General features: G+C 47.7%; 2 protein-coding genes across 3 annotated transcripts in view; both read right to left on the bottom strand.

Moving 5' to 3' along the window:
* Positions 1 to 3,320: 3,320 nt before the first annotated feature.
* Positions 3,321 to 5,610, bottom strand: CORT (cortistatin). Its single transcript, XM_025398745.1, has 2 exons — positions 4,956 to 5,610; positions 3,321 to 3,856 (listed from the first exon to the last, which is right to left on the bottom strand). The coding sequence occupies exons 1-2, from the start codon at positions 5,052 to 5,054 to the stop codon at positions 3,638 to 3,640; spliced, it is 318 nt and encodes a 105-aa protein (XP_025254530.1). The 5' UTR covers positions 5,055 to 5,610; the 3' UTR covers positions 3,321 to 3,637.
* Positions 3,321 to 19,005, bottom strand: part of LOC112632752 (centromere protein S-like) — a 22,294-nt gene continuing 6,609 nt past the window's right edge. Inside the window, exons 4-6 of one of the 2 annotated variants that reach the window (XM_025398731.1) lie at positions 14,290 to 14,356; positions 11,690 to 11,871; positions 3,321 to 3,856 (exon numbers count right to left, since the gene is read on the bottom strand). In XM_025398731.1, the coding sequence (XP_025254516.1) occupies positions 11,731 to 11,871; positions 14,290 to 14,356 (208 nt within the window). In that variant the 3' untranslated portion in view covers positions 3,321 to 3,856; positions 11,690 to 11,730. Of the gene's footprint in view, positions 3,857 to 11,324; positions 11,872 to 14,289; positions 14,357 to 19,005 lie in introns of those variants that run through there. The other variant, XM_025398723.1, reaches the window with a different exon arrangement.

The raw sequence follows: 19,005 nt of genomic DNA, 5'->3' as shown, positions 1-19,005 counted from the left end.
TAGGTGCCCGCCACCATGCCTGGCTTATTTTTTTGTATTTTTAGTAGAGATGGGGTTTCACCATTTTGGTCATGCTGGTCTGGAAATTACAGGCTGCTGGAATTACAGGCATGAGCCACTGCGCCTGGCCAGGTATTTCTTTATAGCAACACAAGAACGGCCTAATACATTCCAAATGAAACCTCTCTCTATGGAAGACACTACTGTTTTTAAGAGGGCCGGGCGCGGTGGCTCACACCTGTAATCCCAGCACTTTGGGAGGCCGAGGCGGGCGGATCACAAGGTCAGGAGATTGAGACCATCCTGGCTAACACGGTGAAACCCCTCTCCACTAAAAAATATGAAAAATTAGCTGGGCGTGGTGGTGGGCACCTGTAGTCCTAGCTACTCGGGAGGCTGAGGCAGAAAAATGACGTGAGCCCGGGAGGCGGAGCTTTCAGTGAGCCGAGATCGCGCCACGGCACTCCAGAGCCTGGGCAACAGACCGAGACTCCGTCTCAAAAAAAAAAAGAAAAAAGAAAAAAAGATGGGCTGCCCCTTCAACAGGTGCTGTTTAAATCAAGGTAAGTATCTCCCCTCAGCTTCCCAATCTGAGTTTCCTAAAGCCTGGAATCCTTTGCTGTCAGCCCTGAAATAGGGAAACTGTGAGTGCCTGTCATCCTTCATTCCTCCTCAGCAGTTAAGGAGCTGTTCTGGTGCCAAATCCTGGACAGAACAAGAGAATGAACTTGAAATTGCCCAGGGTCTGATTGCCCAGATCTACACACCTGACTATACTGAACTACAGAAAAGTCCACCAAAAACCACATGGGGGAAAATTACCATTTTACCTTGATTTATTAATCACAAGCATATTCATCTGGTCTAACATGCAGTTGACGCCAGTTAATGTTGTAAGTCCCCTGAACTAAGGTAGGCTTAGACTTGATGAATTTCCTGGCAGGAGCACTAGTAGAGCCTCACAATCCTACAGATACTACTCAGTTAAAAGGTAAAACCCCCAATCTTAATGTCTGTATGGATGACCCCAATTTATTTATTTATTTTATTTTTTGAGACAGAGTCTCACTCTGTCACCCAGGCTGGAGTACAGTAGCACAATCTTGGCTCACTGCAACCTCTGCCTCCCGGGTTCAGGCGATTCTCCTGCCTCAGCCTCCCGAGTAGCTGGGGTTACAGGTATGTGCCACCACGCCCGGCTAATTTTTGTATTTTTAGTAGAGACAGGGTTTCACCACATTGATCAGGCTGGTCTTGAACACCTGACCTCAGGTGATCCACCCACCTCGGCTTCGCAAGATGCTGGGATTACAGGTGTGAGCCACCACACCTGGCCCCTATTTTATTTTACTATTATTTTTGAGACAGAGTCTCATTCTGTCACCCAGACTGGAGTGCAGTGGCATGATCTCGGCTCACTATAACCTCCGCCTCCCAGGCTCAAGTGATTCTCGTGCCTCAGCCTCCCAAGTAGCTGGGATTACAGGCATGTGCCATCACGTCTGCGTAATTTTTGTATTTTCAGTAGAGACAGGGTTTCATCACATTGGCCAGGCTGGTCTCGAACTCCTGGCCCCAAGCGATCTACCTGCCTTGGCCTCCCACAGTGCTGGGATTACAGGCATGAGCCACTGCACCCTGCCGACCCCAATTTAAAAACAAAAACAATGAGCATGGCTTCTTTCTAGAAAAATCTTAAAGTTCTGGAAGGTTAGCTGGCCTTTCAGGCAGGCAGCTTCCACCAGTGCACTGACCCAATTACTGGTCTCCTAAAGCTGCTGTGTTTGGAAACATGGATACTATTAAGTCTCTTCCATCACATTATACTTTATTCAACTAGTAATTATGAATATGAGCTCAGCTCGGCAGAAAACAATGGAATGGTCAGCAGTCATTCTCAGGGAGTCCACTCCCCAGTGTCCAGAGAAGAGAATATTCCCATGTCCTCCAGCCAGCCTTTGCTGGTTTTTCCAATAAAGTTTAGCATCTAAAAACCTTCACAGCCAGGCGTGGTGGCTTATGCCTATAATCCCAGCACTTTGGGAGGCCGAGGCAGGTGGATCACCTGAGGTCAGGAGTTCGAGACCAGCCTGACCAACATGGAGAAACCCCCATCTCTATTAAAAATACAAAAATTGGCCGGGCGCGGTGGCTCAAGCCTGTAATCCCAGCACTTTGGGAGGCCGAGGCGGGTGGATCACGAGGTCAGGAGATCGAGACCATCCTGGCTAACATGGTGAAACCCCATCTCTACTAAAAATACAAAAAACTAGCTGGGCAAGGTGGCGGGCGCCTGTAGTCCCAGCTACTCGGAGGCTGAGGCGGGAGAATGGTGTGAACCCGGGAGGTGGAGCTTGCAGTGAGCCGAGATCGCGCCACTGCACTCCAGCCTGGGCGACACAGCGAGACTCCGTCTCCAAAAAAAAAAACAAACAACAAAAAAAAAAATTACGCGGATCATGAGGTCAGGAGATCGAGACCATCCTGGCTAACACGGTGAAAACTGAAAACCCGTCTCTACTAAAAATACAAAAAATTAGCCGGGCATGGTGGCGGGCGCCTGTAGTCCCAGCTACAGGCTGGGACTGAGGCAGAATGGCATACCCAGGAGGCGGAGCCTGCAGTGAGCCGAGATCGTGCCACTGTACTCTGGCCTTGGCAACAGAGTGAGACTCTGTCTCAAAATAAATAAATAAAATAAAAATACAAATATTAGCCAGGCGTGGTGGTGTGTGCCTCTAGTCCCAGCTACTTGGGAGGCTGAGGCAGGAGAGTCACTTGAACCCAGGAGGCGGAAGTTGCAGTGAGCTGAGACCACGCCACGGGCAACAAAAGCGAAACTCCATCTCAAAAAAAAAAAAGAAAAATTAGCCAGGCATGGTGGCGCATGCTGTAGTCCCAGCTACTCGGAAAGCTGAGGCAGGAGAATCACATGAACCTGGGAGGCGGATGTTGCAGTGAGCTGAGATCATTCCGCTGCACTCTAGCCTGGGTGACAGCTAGACTCTGTCTCAAAAAAAAAAAAAAAACCTTCTGTGAGTAGACTTCATTCCTCCCAAAGCAAATCTGAAGCTATAAGCCATGAAAAGAATTGCAACCCATTAAGCTACTAATGAAAACTGGTACATAACAGCAAGTTTGAGTGTAAGTTTCATAGGCATGTCAGCATGTTTTCTGTTTAATGTTTTAAAATTAATTTCAGCTAAAACAGGAATAATCATTTTGCTTTTTGAGCCTGATGTTAAAAATTTCCTTTTAATGTTAGGGAAATATTTTTTAAATTAGACAATTCATATCAATTCATAAACTGAAATAAGATGTTATTCTGAACTCTTAATTATGTAGCCTTTAACTCTTTTATTTTAAATCAAAGACAGAGCCACCATAATGAACGTCAGAAGGAAAGCCCAGTGCCTGCACTTAGCATGGTTCAGTCAAACCACAAAACAATCTTTATCAAAGATGTTCACTTTGGGTTCCAAATTACTTAAGACATGTCAGTATTGGGCATTATTGGAATTTAAATAAAAAACACTTTTCAAATGACTTGGGAAGGAGGAAAGGAAAGATCGCTGCTGCTTAATACATTTTATTCAGGTCTGTCATTACACTTGCGTGAGTAATCACGGGTGAGGTTTTATTTGCAGGAGGAGAAGGTCTTCCAGAAGAAGTTCTTGCAGGGCGTTCTGTCCCGGCGTGCGGATTGCTGGGGGGGTGCGCCTTCCTGCCGCCTGGCCACCTCCCTGGCTTCCTCTCCTATGAGGGGCCCGGCACTGGCCTGGGAGGTCCACTCAAACCACCAAGCGAGGAAAGTCAGGAGGCTGCTTTTCCTTATTCCTGCCGCTTCCTGCATATGCTTTTAAAGAGAAGCAGATGGCAAAGGAAAGAAAACTCAGCAATCTGGCTCAGGCAGCAGGCATTCGAAGATATGCAATCTCCTCACAAAAAAAAAAAAAAAAAGATCTACTAGAAGACTACCCTGAAGAGAAAGAAAATATTAAAAATAAATAAATAAAGAGAAAAAAATGAAAAGATGCTCCATAGCAATAAGCCTCATTTCCACTTAAAGGATGAGGATGAGAAAGTGAAGCGAACGCCTTAAATAAATTGCTCTAATTAGAGAAAAGGAAAAGTTGGTCATTTTAAGTCAAGGAAAAAAACCTGGTGGTTTTGCTCCACACTCTGCTAAGGTCCTTAATTAGGAGACCTCAGGAAATCTGCCACTTTCCCCCCAGTGACTGGCAGCTGAGAAGCCCCAAGGTGGATCAGGCTAATTTATTCGTTCTCCCACCTTTGGCCACACTCCTGGATGTCCACAAGTTGCTTTCTGAGACGATGGGACTGAAACGTTAAATTCTGGTTTTTCAAATCCCTTAGAAAGCTTCTGGGAGTAATCTGCTGATAAATGGCCTGCCTGAAACTCATCTGATAATTTTAGAGAAAAATCCATTTTTAATGCTCAACTTTATATACTCTTTCTTGGAACTTTCTCAAAATGGAAAAAAGAACAATCAATCACCTCATGAAGTAACAAATTCTCACAACGGAAAATGTAACGATGCCAGTTACTCTGAGCCAGTGGGAGCCTGTGCTGTGTGTACCTGAAGGCTCTGGAAGGGCTGTCGCAGCTCCACGCCTGCCCTGCAGTGGACCGGTACACTCGCTTCCCCTTTCCCAGACACCCGACGGAGGGAGCCCTGGCATGAAGGGTCCTCCTTGAGCCGCACAGGTTTCCAGCAGGCTTCATGGGTTGGGACATGTCACTGAGGATCAGTGATCTGAATGTAACATCCCAGTACCTCAAGCCAGCCAAGATCACTACAAAGCTCAGCCCTGTGTCCTGTCCAAGCTGTGAACTGCAACATACGTGCACACACACACTCACCATGCAGGCCAAAAAGCCAACAAGAGACAGAGAGTGGGCTAGCGTGTGGCCACGTCGGGACTGTACTCACCTCGCTGTCTGGGCCAGTGGGGCTGCCCTCCAGGGGCAGGGCGGCGGTGGCCGTGGCCCCAGAGAGCAGCAGCAGCAGGAGGCCAGGGGGCAACGGCATCTTGTGGGCTGACGGGAGCTTCTCTCACACCCTGCTGCTGCTCTTCCTTCCTGGCAGCCCTGAAATCAATGTTTTGGGGACTTGGGTGTCTTCTTTGGAGCTTGGTGGGTATTTTAAGCCCAATCTCCAGCTGTTTTTTGTGTCTGTACATGTCTAACGCCTGGATCCTCTTCCCTCACGCAGTGACGCAGAAGCTGGAGCAATCAGTGCCCACAAAAGCGCTTTAGGATTGGATCTAACTCCTTAATTAAAGCTTCAGGTCTTTTCCTGTGTTTAGAGCGAATTTGCTCTTATTTTGGAACGCATGTGCGCTCGCTGCTGGAGAAGTTCTGCTTCCTCGTAATTATGCCTATAGTAGGCAGGAAGCCGTGAGAACAAAAACAAGTGATTTAACATAATATAAAATTAGCCTTGGATAAGGAGCTTGAATGTGAAATTGTGCCCATGTGAAAGTATGACTGAAACTCATCCAGTAATTTCAAAGACATTCTTCTACTACGGGCAGAGAAACAAGGAGGCAATGGGAGCTCAGAGATGCTACGATAGTATCCGCTGGTTTCACCAAATTGTTGGCAAGGAGGCCCCAAGAATCGCTCCCAGTACTGCCTCTCAGCCCAGCAGGCCAGACCCACCGTCCTCTAGGCCAGGCCTTCTCAAACTGAAGTGCAGACAATCGCTTTGCAGGCAGGTCCTGATGCGCTGGGGCAGGAAGGAGTTGAGAGCTGCATTTCCAACAAGCACCCAGGTACTGATGCGCTGGGGCAGGAAGGAGTTGAGAGCTGCATTTCCAACAAGCACCCGGCCCCAGGTCAGCCGGGCTCTGGCCCACTCGGCCTGGGGTGCAATGGCACACCCAGCTCACTGCATCCTCTGCCTCCTGGGTTCAAGCGATTCTCCTGCCTCAGCCTCCCAAGTAGCTGGGATTTCAGGCACCCACCACCATGCCTGGCTAATTTTTGTATTTTTAGTAGGGACAGGTTTTCACCATGTTGGCCAGGCTGGTCTCGAACTCCTGATCGTCCAGTGTTTTCTTTTTTTTGAGATGGAGTCTCGCTCTTATTGCCCAGGCTGGAGTGCAATGGTGTGATCTCGGCTCACCGCAACCTCTGCCTCTCGGGTTCAAGTGATTCTCCTGCCTCAGCCTCCTGAGTAACTGGGATTACAGGCATGTGCCACCATGCCTAGCTAATTTTGTATTTTTAGTAGAGACAGAGTTTTACCACGTTAGCCAGGCTGGTCTCGATCTCCTGACCTCGTGATCCGCCCACCTTGGCCTCCCAAAGTGCTGGGATTACAGGCGTGAGCCACCGCGCCCGGCCCGGTCCAGTGTTTTCTAAACTGCTCCTGACCACCGCTTGTAGGTCACAGGCCGGTACTTTCCTTTAGGATGAAATTGAAATTAGTGTGCATCACCCGTAGCGAGGATAAATAATGATTCACGTTGTGTGTGTCGGGTGTGAGACGTATTGTTACTGCAGGGCACAGTCACAGTTTGGGAAACAGTGCCCGGCCCTGCCCTCAGCCAACTCCCAGGGCTCTCTGTCCTCCCGAGGCTGGCGCCGCTGCTGAGAGTGCAGACCATGGAGTCCCTCCCTGTGCTACCTGCTGGCTCTCCCTCACAGGCCCTCATTGCTGAATCACACAGACAAATGCACAGACCCCTTCACCCAACTGGACACCGAGTAAAATCTGGAACATCCACCCAAACCTACTATAGATGACCAACATCCAAAGCAAGGCTGTAAATTGAAGTAACACAACCCAAAACTGATGGCACTTTCTAGAAGTGAACACATTTGTTTTCAGTTTTCCAGAGTCCTGGTTTACACCTTCACGGGGGAAATCTCAATCTTGAATTTGTCACAGTCTTTTTGCTTATGTTAAAATCCTAGGTAAGATCAGCATGGCCTGCTGGCCAGAGACTTATATGTCGTATGTTGCTTCATCTGTTATTTCTGTACCAAAATTCCTATAAATGACACTAAAAATGTTGAGTTATACTTGGAGATGAGACATTCACAGCAGTTCAGCCAGCTTCTTTTTGTTTTTGAGACAGAGTCTCGCTCTGTCACCCAGGCTGGAGTGCGGTGGCACAACTTCAGCTCACTGCAACCTCCACCTCTCAGGTTCAAGGGATTCTCCTGTCTCAGCCTCCCGAGTAGCTGGGATTACAGGCACGAGCCACCACGCCCAGCTAATTTTTGTATTTTTAGTATTTTTAATAGAGATTTCACCATGTTGGCCATGCTGGTCTCAAACTTCTGAACTCAAGTGATCCACCCATCTCAGCCTCCCAAAGTGCTGGGATTATAGGCGTGAGGCCACCACACCCGGCCTCACCAACTTCCTGTATCGTTAGTCTAGTGTGCCAATTTTATTTGATGAGCTCATTAAACATTCTGAGCACCCAGCATGGAACTTGCAATACCACAAGGGACCCATGCCACCCACATCCCGACAGAGGTGTTGCAGCCTAAAAGAAATAGGATACATGGACACAAATGAAAGACAAGGACATTTTTCAGTGCGATAAGAAGTGTGCAAAGAAGGGGAATGTGCTGCAAATTGGGGAAGACTTCATGAGAACTGATGACTGTTTCAAGAAGGTGGCAAACTTTGGAAGGTGAAGATGACAGGATCACTTAAGCCCAGGAGTTCAAGACCAGACTGGGCAACATAGCAAGACCCCATCTCCACCAAAAAACAAAATTTAGCAAGGCATGGCAATGCACACCTGTAGTCCTGACTACTTGGGAGGCTGAGGTGGGAGGATCGCTTGAGCCCAGGAGTTCAAGACCAGCCTGGGCAACATGGCAAAACCCCATCCCTACAGAAATTAGCTGGACGTGGAGACGCACACCCGTAGTCCCAGCTACTTGGGGGGCTGAGGTAGGAGGATCATCTGAGCATAGGAGGTCAAGGCTGCAGTGAGCCAAGATTTCACCACTGCACTACAGCATGGGTGATAGAATGCGACTTTATGACAAAAAAGAAAAAAGAAAACCTTAGCCAGGTGTGGCAACACACACCTGCAGTCTCAGGCACTTGGGAGGCTGAGGCAGAAGGATTGCTCGAGCCCAGGAAGTCATGGCTGCAGTGAGCTGTGATCAGCCTGGGTGACATAGCAAGAGCCCATCTCAAAAAAAAAAAAGGCCGGGTGCAGTGACTCATGCCTACAATCCCAGTTCTTTGGGAGGCTGAGGCAGGAGGATCACTTGAGCCCAGGAGTTCAAGACTAGCCTGGGCAACATGCAAAACCCCACCTCTACCAAAAAAAAAATACAAAAACTAGCTAGACATGGTGGCACACACCTGTGGCCCCAGCTACTTGGGAGGCTGAGGTAGGAGGATCACCTGAGCATGGGACGTGGAGGCTGCAGTGAGTCAAGATTGAGCCCCTGTACTCCAGCATGGATGACAGAGTGAGACCTTGTCTCAAAAAGAAAAGAAACTTAGCCCGGTGTGGTAACACACACCTGCAGTCTTGGGTACTTGGGAGGCTGAGGCAGGAGGATTGCCTGAGCTCAGGTATTCATAGCTGCAGTGAGCTGTGATCACGCCACTGTACAGGGCAAGAGACTATCTCAGAAAAGAAAAGAAAATAAAAGGCCAAGTGCAGAGACTCATGCCTATAATCTTAGCACTTTGGGAGGTTGAGGCAGGAGAATCACTTGAGTCCAGCCCAGGAGTTTGAGACCAGCCTGGGCAACATTCTGAGACCCTATCTCTACAAAAAAAAACTAAAAAATTAGCCGGGCAGGGTAGCACTAGCCTGTAGTCCCAGCTACTCAGGAGGCTGAGGCAGAAGGATCGCTTAAGCCTGGGAGGTTGAGGCTGCAGTGAGTCATGATCGTGCCACTGCATTCCAGTCTGGGTGACAGAGACCCTGTCTCAATGAAAAAAAAAAAAAAAAAAAAAAGCACAAAGTCTCTGAAAGTTATACAGCTACTAGGGTTGCAAACCTAAGACGCCAACCCAGATCTTTCAACCTTTGGAAAGTCTATAGTATCTATTCCCTAAACTCTTCTTGATGAGTTTTAAATTTATTTTATTTTGAGACTGAGTCTCACTCTCGCCCAGGCTGGAGTACTGTGGCACAATCTCGGCTCACTGCAGCCTCCACCTCCTGGGTTCAAGCGATTCTCCTGTCTCAGCCTCCCAAATTTATTTTTTAGAGTTGGGGTCTTGTTCTGTCACCCCAGTGCACCAGGCTGCAGTGCAGTAGCACACTCACTTCACTAATGCCTTCAACTCCCAGGATCAAGCAACCGTCTGCCTCAGCCTCTTGAGTAGCTGGCTGGGTCTACAGGCAGGCATCACCATGCCTAACTAACTTATTTTTTATTTTTTTTAGAGATGGGGTCTCACTGTGCTGCCCGGGCTGGTCTCAAACTCCCAGACTTAAGTGAATCTCCTGCCTCAGCCTTCCAAGTTGCTGGGACTACAGACACAAGCCACTGCACCTGGCCAATAAGGAGTTTTTTTTTTTTTTTTTTTTTTTTTTTTTTTGAGACGGAGTCTCGCTCTGTCGCCCGGGCTGGAGTGCAGTGGCCAGATCTCAGCTCACTGCAAGCTCCGCCTCCCGGGTTTACGCCATTCTCCTGCCTCAGCCTCCCGAGTAGCTGGGACTACAGGCGCCCGCCACCTCGCCCGGCTAGTTTTTTGTTTTTAGTAGAGATGGGGTTTCACGGTGTTCGCCAGGATGGTCTCGATCTCCTGACCTCGTGATCCGCCCATCTCGGCCTCCCAAAGTGCTGGGATTACAGGCTTGAGCCACCGCGCCCGGCCAATAAGGAGTTTAAAGAGTGCTTATCCGAAAATGAAACTGCTAACATACAGGTCTTTGGCTGACCGTACTAGGAAGGCAGGCTTTATGATTCACTTTTCATTCACTGATATGACACACAGATATTATAATTAACATGAGAACAAGTGCTGAGCCATTTGCAGACCCGAAACCACAAAGTATGAACTTGGCGCCCTACTACGGCCATAGCTTAGCGCCTCCCTTGGAGAGTCAGGGTAGCTTTGGGGCATCTTTTGCTGATCCTATTTGGGGACAGATGGTATAAATTCTACTCCAAATGAATGCCCTTTTCTCTCACCCATTCTAGAGTGAGCGGCCCCAAATGTGAACACTGTCACCTGACTGTGGCCGGGTGACCCTGGGCAGCTGGTGAACCTCATCAAACTTCCATTTGCTCGTCGGGAGAAGGTGAAGAATCAGATCTACGCCGATCAAGTTGTGGAGACCAGCGAGGTAATACATGGAGTACCCAGTGGGTGCCTGGCACACAGAACGGGCTCCACAAACCCCTGCCCCTTCTCTTCACCACATTGCCAAAGGGTAAAGGGAAAGGCGTGCCTGGACCTCTAAGAAACCCAAAGGCATGAGAAAAAACAAAACACACACAACACACACACAAATTAGCTGGGTATGGTGGCGCACGCCTGTAGTCCCAGCTACTTGGGAAACTGGGAGGTGGAGGTTGCAGTGAGCTGAGATCACACCATTGCACTCTAGCCTGGCAACAGAGCAAGACTGTGTCTCACACACACAAAAATAATATATAAAAAAAAATTAAAAGGCTGGGCACAGTGGCTCACATCTGCAATTCCAGCACTTTGGGAGGCCAAGGTGGGTGGATCACAAGGTCAGGAGTTGAAGACCAGCCCGGCCAAGATGGTGAAACCCCGTCTCTACTAAAACTACAAACATTAGCCAGGCATGGTGGCGTGCACCTATAATTCCAGCTACTCAGGAGGCTGAGGCAGAGAACTGCTTGAACCCGGCAGGCAGAGGTTGCAGTGAGGTGAGATCGTGCTACTGCACTCCAGCCTGGGTAACGGAGCAAGACTCCTTCTCCAGCCGGGCGCGGTGGCTCACGCCTGTAATCCCAGCACTTTGGGAGGCCGAGGCAGGCGGATCACAAGGTCAGGAGATCGAGACCACGGTGAAACCCCGTCTCTACTAAAAATACAAAAAATTAGCCGGGCGCAGTGGTGGGTGCCTGTAGTCCCAGCTACTCAGGAGGCTGAGGCAGGAGAATGGCGTGAACCTGGGAGGCGGAGCTTGCAGTGAGCCGAGATTGCGCCACTGCACTCCAGCCTGGGGGACAGAGCGAGACTCCGTCTCAAAAAAAAAAAAAAAAAAAAAAGACTCCTTCTCCAAAAACAAAAAAGTAAAAAGGGCCATTCCCAAACATATGCCCTTTTACCTGGTGACCAAAGGAGGCCTATATTTAAAAACAACATTAGTAACCAGAAAAGCTAAATAAATGTAACTTTATTCATCCTTCAGAGATTGTCATTTAGCCTACAAAATTACATCAAAAGATGAACTGATTTTTGCTTGAAAAAGTCAACCATGTTTAACTGCACACACAATTTTAATTACAATAGATGTAATTTCTAATATATACCATTCAAGCACACACCATTTTTATGTTCTGGAGTGAGATCTGGGAGTATTTTGCTTAAGACTTTCCCATTCTCTAAAACTAGCTTTTGCAGTTAACAATGTGGAGAATTCAGCAAAAAAAGCCCCCTAGCCTAGTCTTTTTATTTACGTATTTTTTAGTCTCTAACCCTTCGAAGTCTCCTTGGCAGCCATGCGCATTTCTAGGCGGCTCTACCTGTAGAAGGCTGCATTGCATTTTCCAGGCGGCGAGGGGCTTTAATTCTCACTTTCCACCACTCCAGCCTCTGCTGGCTCCCTTGAATTTTTGCCTCCATCCTCTGACTTCTTTTTCTTCTGTGCTTTTCGTTCTAGGTTAATCTGAGCAATCTCTTCACTTTTGTCTGTGATGTATTTTAGCTATTAAAAAAAAATCTGTATTTATATCTGGCTGTAACCATTTTATAAACCTAAACAAATAAACAAAGAAAACTAAACCTTCCACAACCACCTCTGACTCAAAGAATTTGGGTAGAAAAGCCAAAGCCTGGGTTACATTTCTTAGAATTAAATGCAGCTTCAATTTTTTTCTTCTTCTTTTTTTTTTTTTCGAGACAGAGTCTCGCTCTGTCATCCAGGCTGGAGCGCAGTGGCGCGATCTCGGCTCACTGCAGTCTCCACCTCCCGGGTTCACACCACTCTCCTGCCTCAGCCTCCTGAGTAGCTGGGACTACAGGCGCCCGCCACCACGCCTGGCTAATTTTTTGTGTGTATTTTTAGTAGAGACAGAGTTTCACCGTGTTAGCCAGGATGGTCTCGATCTCCTGACCTTGTGATCCCCCCGCCTCGGCCTCCCAAAGTGTTGGGATTACAAGCGTGAGCCACCACGACCCGGTCTTTTCTTCTTTTTTAAAAAATTTTTGTAGATATGAGGATCTCACTATGTGGGCCAGGCTGGTCTCAAACTCCTACGCTCAAGCAATCCTCCTGCCTTGGCCTCCCAAAGTTCTGGGATTATTGGCATGAGCCACTGCACCTAGCCAGTAAGTTGTGTTAGTAAGAGTTGTGGTGGCCGGGCGCGGTGGCTCACGCCTGTAATCCCAGCACTCTGGGAGGCCGAGGCAGGCAGATCACAAGGTCAGGAGATCGAGACCACGGTGAAACCCCATCTCTACTAAAAATACAAAAAATTAGCTGGGCAAGGTGGCAGGCGCCTGTAGTTCCAGCTACTCAGGAGGCTGAGGCAGGAGAATGGCGTGAACCTGGGAGGCGGAGCTTGCAGTGAGCCGAGATCACGCCAGTGCACTCCAGCCTGGGGGACAGAGCGAGACTCCATCTCAAAAAAAAAAAAAAAAAAAGAGTTGTGGCTGGGTGCAGTGGCTCATGCCTGTAATCCCAGCACTTTGGGAGGCCAGGGCAGGCAGATCATTTGAGCCCAGGAGTTTGAGACCAGCCCAGGCAATATGGTGAAATCCCGTCTCATAAAAAATAGAAAAAATTAGTCGGTGTGGTGGCATGCACCTGTAGTCCCAGCTGCTTGAGAAGTTAAGGTGGAAGGATCACTGGAGCCCAGGAGACGGGGACTGCAATGAGCAATGATTGCGCCACTGCACTTGGCCTGGGTGACAAAGTGAGACCCTGTCAAAAAAAAAAAAAAATGTGGCACACACCTGGAATCCCGGCATTTTGGGAAACCAAGGCGGGAAGACTGCTTGAGCCCAGGAGTTCAAGACCAGCCTGGGCAACACAGAGATCGCATGTCTACAATTAAAAATAAAAAATAAAAAGTGCCAGGCGCGGTGGCTCACGCCTGTAATCCCAGCACTTTGGGAGGCCAAGGTGGGTGGATCACGAGGTCAGGAGTTCAAGACCAGCCTGGACAATATGGTGAAACTCCATCTCTACTAAAAATACAAAAATTAGCCGGGCATGGTGGTGGGAGCCTATAATCCCAGCTACTCGAGGGGCTGAGGCAGGGAACTGCTTGAACCCGGGAGGTGAAGGTTGCAGTGAGCTGAGTATCACTCCAGCCTGGATAACAGAGTGAGACTCCATCAAAAAAAAAAAAAAGAAAAAAAAGTTGTGAGCATTAGATAATATATGTAAAATAGTATCTGGAAAAGCTCCTGTAAACTGCTATACAAATTCATTCATTCAACAACTATTTATTGAGCTGCTCCTGTGTGCCAGGACTGTTCTAGGCAACACAGATGGAGAGAGAACAAAGAGACAAAAGCCCCTGCTCTTGTGGGGCCCACATTCTACCACAGCCATCCAGTGCTTCAATGTCTAGCATTAGACTCAGTCAGGAAATCTCCCCGGCGTGCTGGCTCTGCCACTGGCCAAAGCCACTAGCCTGGGATGACCAGAGCATCTCTGAGTCTTCACCTGAACAACGGACGCTTGGTCAAAATGATTTCTAGACTTAAAAAGATGGAAAACGTGCTTTTTCCTGCATATCCAGCCACACAGAAACTCCTTCTATACCTGGCCCATCTGGAGAACTGTGAACACCGTAAAACTATCCCTACAGATTAGCCTGTGACCAGTCTCTGACATCATGTTGTAAATGAAACATGGGACCAAAGTTTTGAGGTATTACAAAAAAAGGCAAATTATAAAAACCAGAGAGTGCTGATTAGAAAATTTCAAATTGGCTTAGCAAGATCCATCATAATGAAAGCAAGACTGTAAATTACAGGTAAGTCTGAATGGTTCAGCCACCTCTAGTTTCTAATGCAAGGTGCCCTGGGGAATAACTTCACGGCTTCAAGTGATTGATTGGGAATAATGTATTCCAATGGGAAAGGGAAGTGAGGAAAGAAATTCATCTCTCACCAGTGAATTACTCCTCCTGGCTAAGAGCTTCACATCTTCAGTGTTAATTGTGGTTCTTTTCGCATGTCTGCAGAAAGGGCAGAAGCAAGTCACCAAAATGTTTGGTATTATTTAAAGTTTTGATGAAACACAGAAGTTCAGGGTCAGACTTCAAAAGAGCAGGGATCTCTAAGTAGCCCATCCTTTTAGATAAAGGGCATTAAGCAAAAGTGACACAAAAATTTGTGAAGTTCCCAAGACCCCAATTAAGTAAAGAGATGGAAAAAGCAAAGGCCATCTCTCCACCTCCGCTTAGGGCCAAGGGCACCTGAAGAGTACAAACAGACAGGAGGCTCGGGGCTTAGAGTCCTTCCAAACCTGGCTTCCTTGGTCACAGCTAAGGCCACAGACAAATCAAGAAGGTCAGTGTACAACTCTAGTGCAGAGAAAATGAGCCTCACGATACAGAGGGTACCTGCTTAAATAGACACTAAATAGAAGAACAAGGAGAACCTCCACAAAGGATGGCTTTACTTAGGTCAAGATTCTGACGTTCTCCAAGGGCTAACTTACAGGAAAAAGCATATGCAGATGCCTCCTAATGCCCCGTTCCCAACAGGCAGTTAATGCATTCCCTCCCTCCACAATAACACAGGCAGAACAAAGAACATCCTCTTTTTTTTTTTTTTTTTTTTTTTTTTTTTTTGAGACGGAGTCTCATTCTCTCACCCAGACTGGAGTGCAGTGGCACAATCTTGGCTCACTGCAACCTCCACCTCCCGGGTTCAAGCAATTCTCTGCCTCAGCCTTCTGTGTAGCTGGGATTACAGGCGCCCCCACCATGCCCCACTAATTTTTTTGTATTTTTAGTAGAGACGGGGTTTCACCATCTTGGCCAGGCTGGTCTCGAACTCCTGACCTCATGATCCAGCTGCCTCGGCCTCCCAAAGTGCTAGGATTACAGGCGTGAGTCACCGTGCCCAGCCACAAAGAACATCCTTTAAACTGGAGTCTGCTTCTTGCTCACAAGTTGGACTCAAATTCTCATTCTAGTCCTTTTATCTTTGCTAGGAAAGGTAATTTGAGATAATAAGCTCTATTCAATAATATATTACTCTGATTACACCCTTTCTTTCCATTTCTAACTTTCCCACAAAATACACAGGTACTTTGTAAGCAGGAATAAATAGGAATCTTTGCATCCTTAATAACTAGCAAAGCAGCCAGCACACATGGTGAGTCCTCACTGAACAACTGCTGAGTTAAAAGATAAATTCACACAGAAATTATTCTCCATAATTTGGCCAAATTAATCCTTCACATTCTGCTAAATATACAAATATCACGTCATCTCATCGTGATTGATAGTATCTGCTTGTCATGAGATAATAATACCCACTTCAAGAGACAGTTTTCTAATTAGCAACCTGCAAGGACCACACAGGAGAGAAAAAAGACAGAGGTGACATAAGAGCAGCCACAAAGAATGAGGCCAGAACACAGATGTTCTGTCTGGGTGGAGAATATTAAGTGCGCGTGGACAGGGTGGCCCAGTCTCAACCTCACAACCAGGCTGCTCTGTCTGGATTTACATTCTTCTTAAAGTACAGTAAAAGGAATAAGCACAATGAACCATTTACAGAGCGAACTTAATCTGTTGACAAGAAAGTTTTAGGAAACAATGATCTCAGTCCTCTCTGCCACTTCAGCTTTGCCTCCGGTATCTCTGCACTAAGGCCCTTGATGGAAGGAGCAGGGCATCCTCTGCCAGCCACTGCATATCGTAGACTCTCCTAAGTCAAACCTCCAACTCCAGAAAATTACTCTAGCTAGGGAAAATAAAAAGCAATTTTTCATATAATATGCTTTGTAACACAGGCCTTAAAGACGATTCCCAAAAGTTCCCAGAATGTATTTCCTATAGAATATCTATCTTCTTCAAAATGTTTAACAATACTAGGAGACTACAGATTTCAAAGCTAAATAAATTCACAACTCAGGCCAGGTGTGGTGGCTTATGTCTATAATCCCATAGCTTTGGGAAGCCGAGGTAGGTGGATCATTTGAGGTCAGGAGTTTGAGGCCAGCCTGGCCGACACAGTGAAACCCCGTCTCTACTACAAAGACAAATATTAGCCGGGTGTGGTGGCGGGCACCTGTAATCCAGCTACTTGGGAGGCTGAGGCAGGAGCATCGCTTGAACCCAGGAGACGGAAGCTGCAGTGAGCTGAGATCACACCACTGCACTCCAGCCTGGATGACAGAGTGCGACTCCATCTCAAAAAAAAAAATTAACAACTCAGATTGGCAGTTGCTTTCCAAAGTCTGCCAGTGAATTGATTTAGAATTTAATTGTGTATTCTCTGGCCAGGCATGGTGGATCACACCTGTAATCCCAGCACTTTGGGAGGCTAAGGCAGGTGGATCACCTGAGGTCAGGAGCTCGAGACCAGCCTGGCCAACATGGTGAAACCCCCATCTCTATTAAAAACACAAAAATTAGTGGGAGTGGTGGCGTGTGCCTGTAGTCCCAGCTACTCGGGAGGCTGAGGCAGGAGAATCGCTTGAACCCACGAGGCAGAAGCTGCAGTGAGCCAAGATTGAGCTGCTGCTCTCCAGCATGGGCGACAGAGAGAGACTCTGTCTAAAAAAAAAAAAAATTGGCCAGGCACAGTGGCTCATGCCAGTAATCCCAGCACTTTGGGAGGCCGAGGTGGGTGGATCACCTGAGGTCAGGAGTTTGAGACCAACCTGGCCAACATGGTGAAACCCTGTCTTTACTAAAAACACAAAAATTAGCCAGGCGTAGTGCCGCGCACCTGTAGTCCCAGCTACTTGGGAGGCTGAGGCAGGAGAATGCCTTGAACCCAGGAGGCAGAGGTTGCAGTGAGCTGAGATCGCGCCATGGCAATCCAGCCTGGGCAACACAGCGAGACTCCATCTCAAAAAAAAAAAAAAATCCAGCCCCTGTTCTCAAGTCTCCCTCTTGCTCCAATGCTCCAAAAAAGAAGAAAAAGAAAAAAAGAAAAAGAAAAAAGAATTTAAATGTGTATTCTCACAGAAACTTCTCATAACAAGTTCACCAAAAAGAAAAAAGATGCCAGGCACAGTGGCTCAGCTCATGCCTGTAATACCAACACTCTGGAAGCCCAAGGTGGCAGCATCGCTGGAACCCAGGAGCTCTAGGTTGCAGTGAGCTACGATCCTGCCACTGCCCTCTGGCCTGGGTAACAGAGAGATCTTGTCTCAAGGAAAAAAAAAAAAAAAAAGAAAGAAAAGAAAAAACAAATTTGTCTTAATGAAACAATGTTACAAATACTCATTAGGTTCCCAGGCTAGCCTAGAGAGGCTATGTAACATATTGTTGACTTGAAACAGTCCATCTTTCTCAAACTGGGGTAACAATAGTCTTGGGAGTAGAGAAAGTGTGACAGGGACAACTCAAATCCACAAGATAACCAAAGTTGGCCTTCCAGGAGAATCAATTTTATTCAGTGATCAACTTTAAAACAATGCTTTTTTGTATGAAAGCAAACTGGAATTCACACAAAGGATGAGTCTTCAAAGAAAACCTGTAGTTGTGGGTTGTGCCAAGAAGAGGGGGTGCTTCCCTGCCTCTGGCTGCACCCCAGATTCCTGGAGCCTCATCACTGGACTCTGGACTCACTCAGTTCTCAGAGGCAGCCTTTCCACAAACTCTCTCTCTATTTTTTTAAAGAGACGGAGACTCGCTGTCACCCAGGCTGGAGTGCAGGAGTGCAGTGGCACAATCTCGGCTCACTGCAACCTCCACCTCCCTGGTTCAAGCAATTCTCCTGCCTCAACCTCCTGAGTAGCTGAGACTACAGGCGCACACTGCCACGCCTGGCTAATTTTTTTAAATTTTATTTTAGAAGATGGGGTTTCACCCTGTTGCCCAGGCTAGTCTCGAACTCCTGAGCTCAGGTGATCCACCCGCCTCAGCCTCCCAAAGTGCTAGGATTACAGGCATGAGCCACCGCACTTGGCCTCCACGAACACTTTTATGTAAAAGATGTTGTCCTTCCTTATGAAGCTTATGGTCTCCACACACACATACACACACACACACACACACACACGCACGTACTCCTTTCCCCGCCAGTACCCAGCAAAAGAAAATCAACCGTTTACCTGGCACAGTGGCTCACGCCTGTAATTCTAGCACTTTGGGAGACTGAGGTGGGCAGATCACTTGAGCTCCGGAGTTCAAGACCAGCCTGACCAACATGGTAAAACCCCATCTCTACTAAAAATACAAAAATTAGCCAGGTGTGGTGGCACATGCCCGTAATCCCAGCTACTTGGGCGGCTGAGGCAGGAGAATCACTTGAACCCAGGAGGCAGAGGTTGCAGTGAGCCAAGATTGCACCACTGCACTCCAGCCTGGGCGACAGAGTGAGACTCTGTCTCAAAAAAATAAAATAAGGCTGGGCGCGGTGGCTCAAGCCTGTAATCCCAGCACTTTGGGAGGCCGAGACGGGCGGATCACGAGGTCAGGAGATCAAGACCATCCTGGCTAACACGGTTAAACCCCGTCTCTACTAAAAAATACAAAAAACTAGCCGTGGGAGGTGGCAGGCGCCTGTAGTCCCAGCTACTCGGGAGGCTGAGGCAGGAGAATGGCGTGAACCCGGGAGGCGGAGCTTGCAGTGAGCTGAGATCCGGCCACTGCACTCCAGCCTGGGTGACAGAGCGAGACTCCGTCTCAAAAAAAAA

The sequence above is a fragment of the Theropithecus gelada genome, chromosome 1 (genome assembly GCF_003255815.1).
Source record: "Theropithecus gelada isolate Dixy chromosome 1, Tgel_1.0, whole genome shotgun sequence".
NCBI lineage: Eukaryota > Metazoa > Chordata > Mammalia > Primates > Cercopithecidae > Theropithecus > Theropithecus gelada.
The sequence above is the reverse complement of the archived record's forward strand: the minus strand, read 5'-3'. Positions and strand labels throughout refer to the sequence as shown.

Excerpts from the sequence above, each read along its gene's own strand:
- CORT (XM_025398745.1), bottom strand. The coding sequence starts at position 5,054 with ATGCCGTTGCCCCCTGGCCTCCTGCTGCTGCTGCTCTCTGGGGCCACG. Across the intron at positions 3,857-4,955 it reads CCACTGGCCCAGACAGCGAG|CATATGCAGGAAGCGGCAGG; the intron begins GTGAGTACAGTC and ends TCTCTTTAAAAG.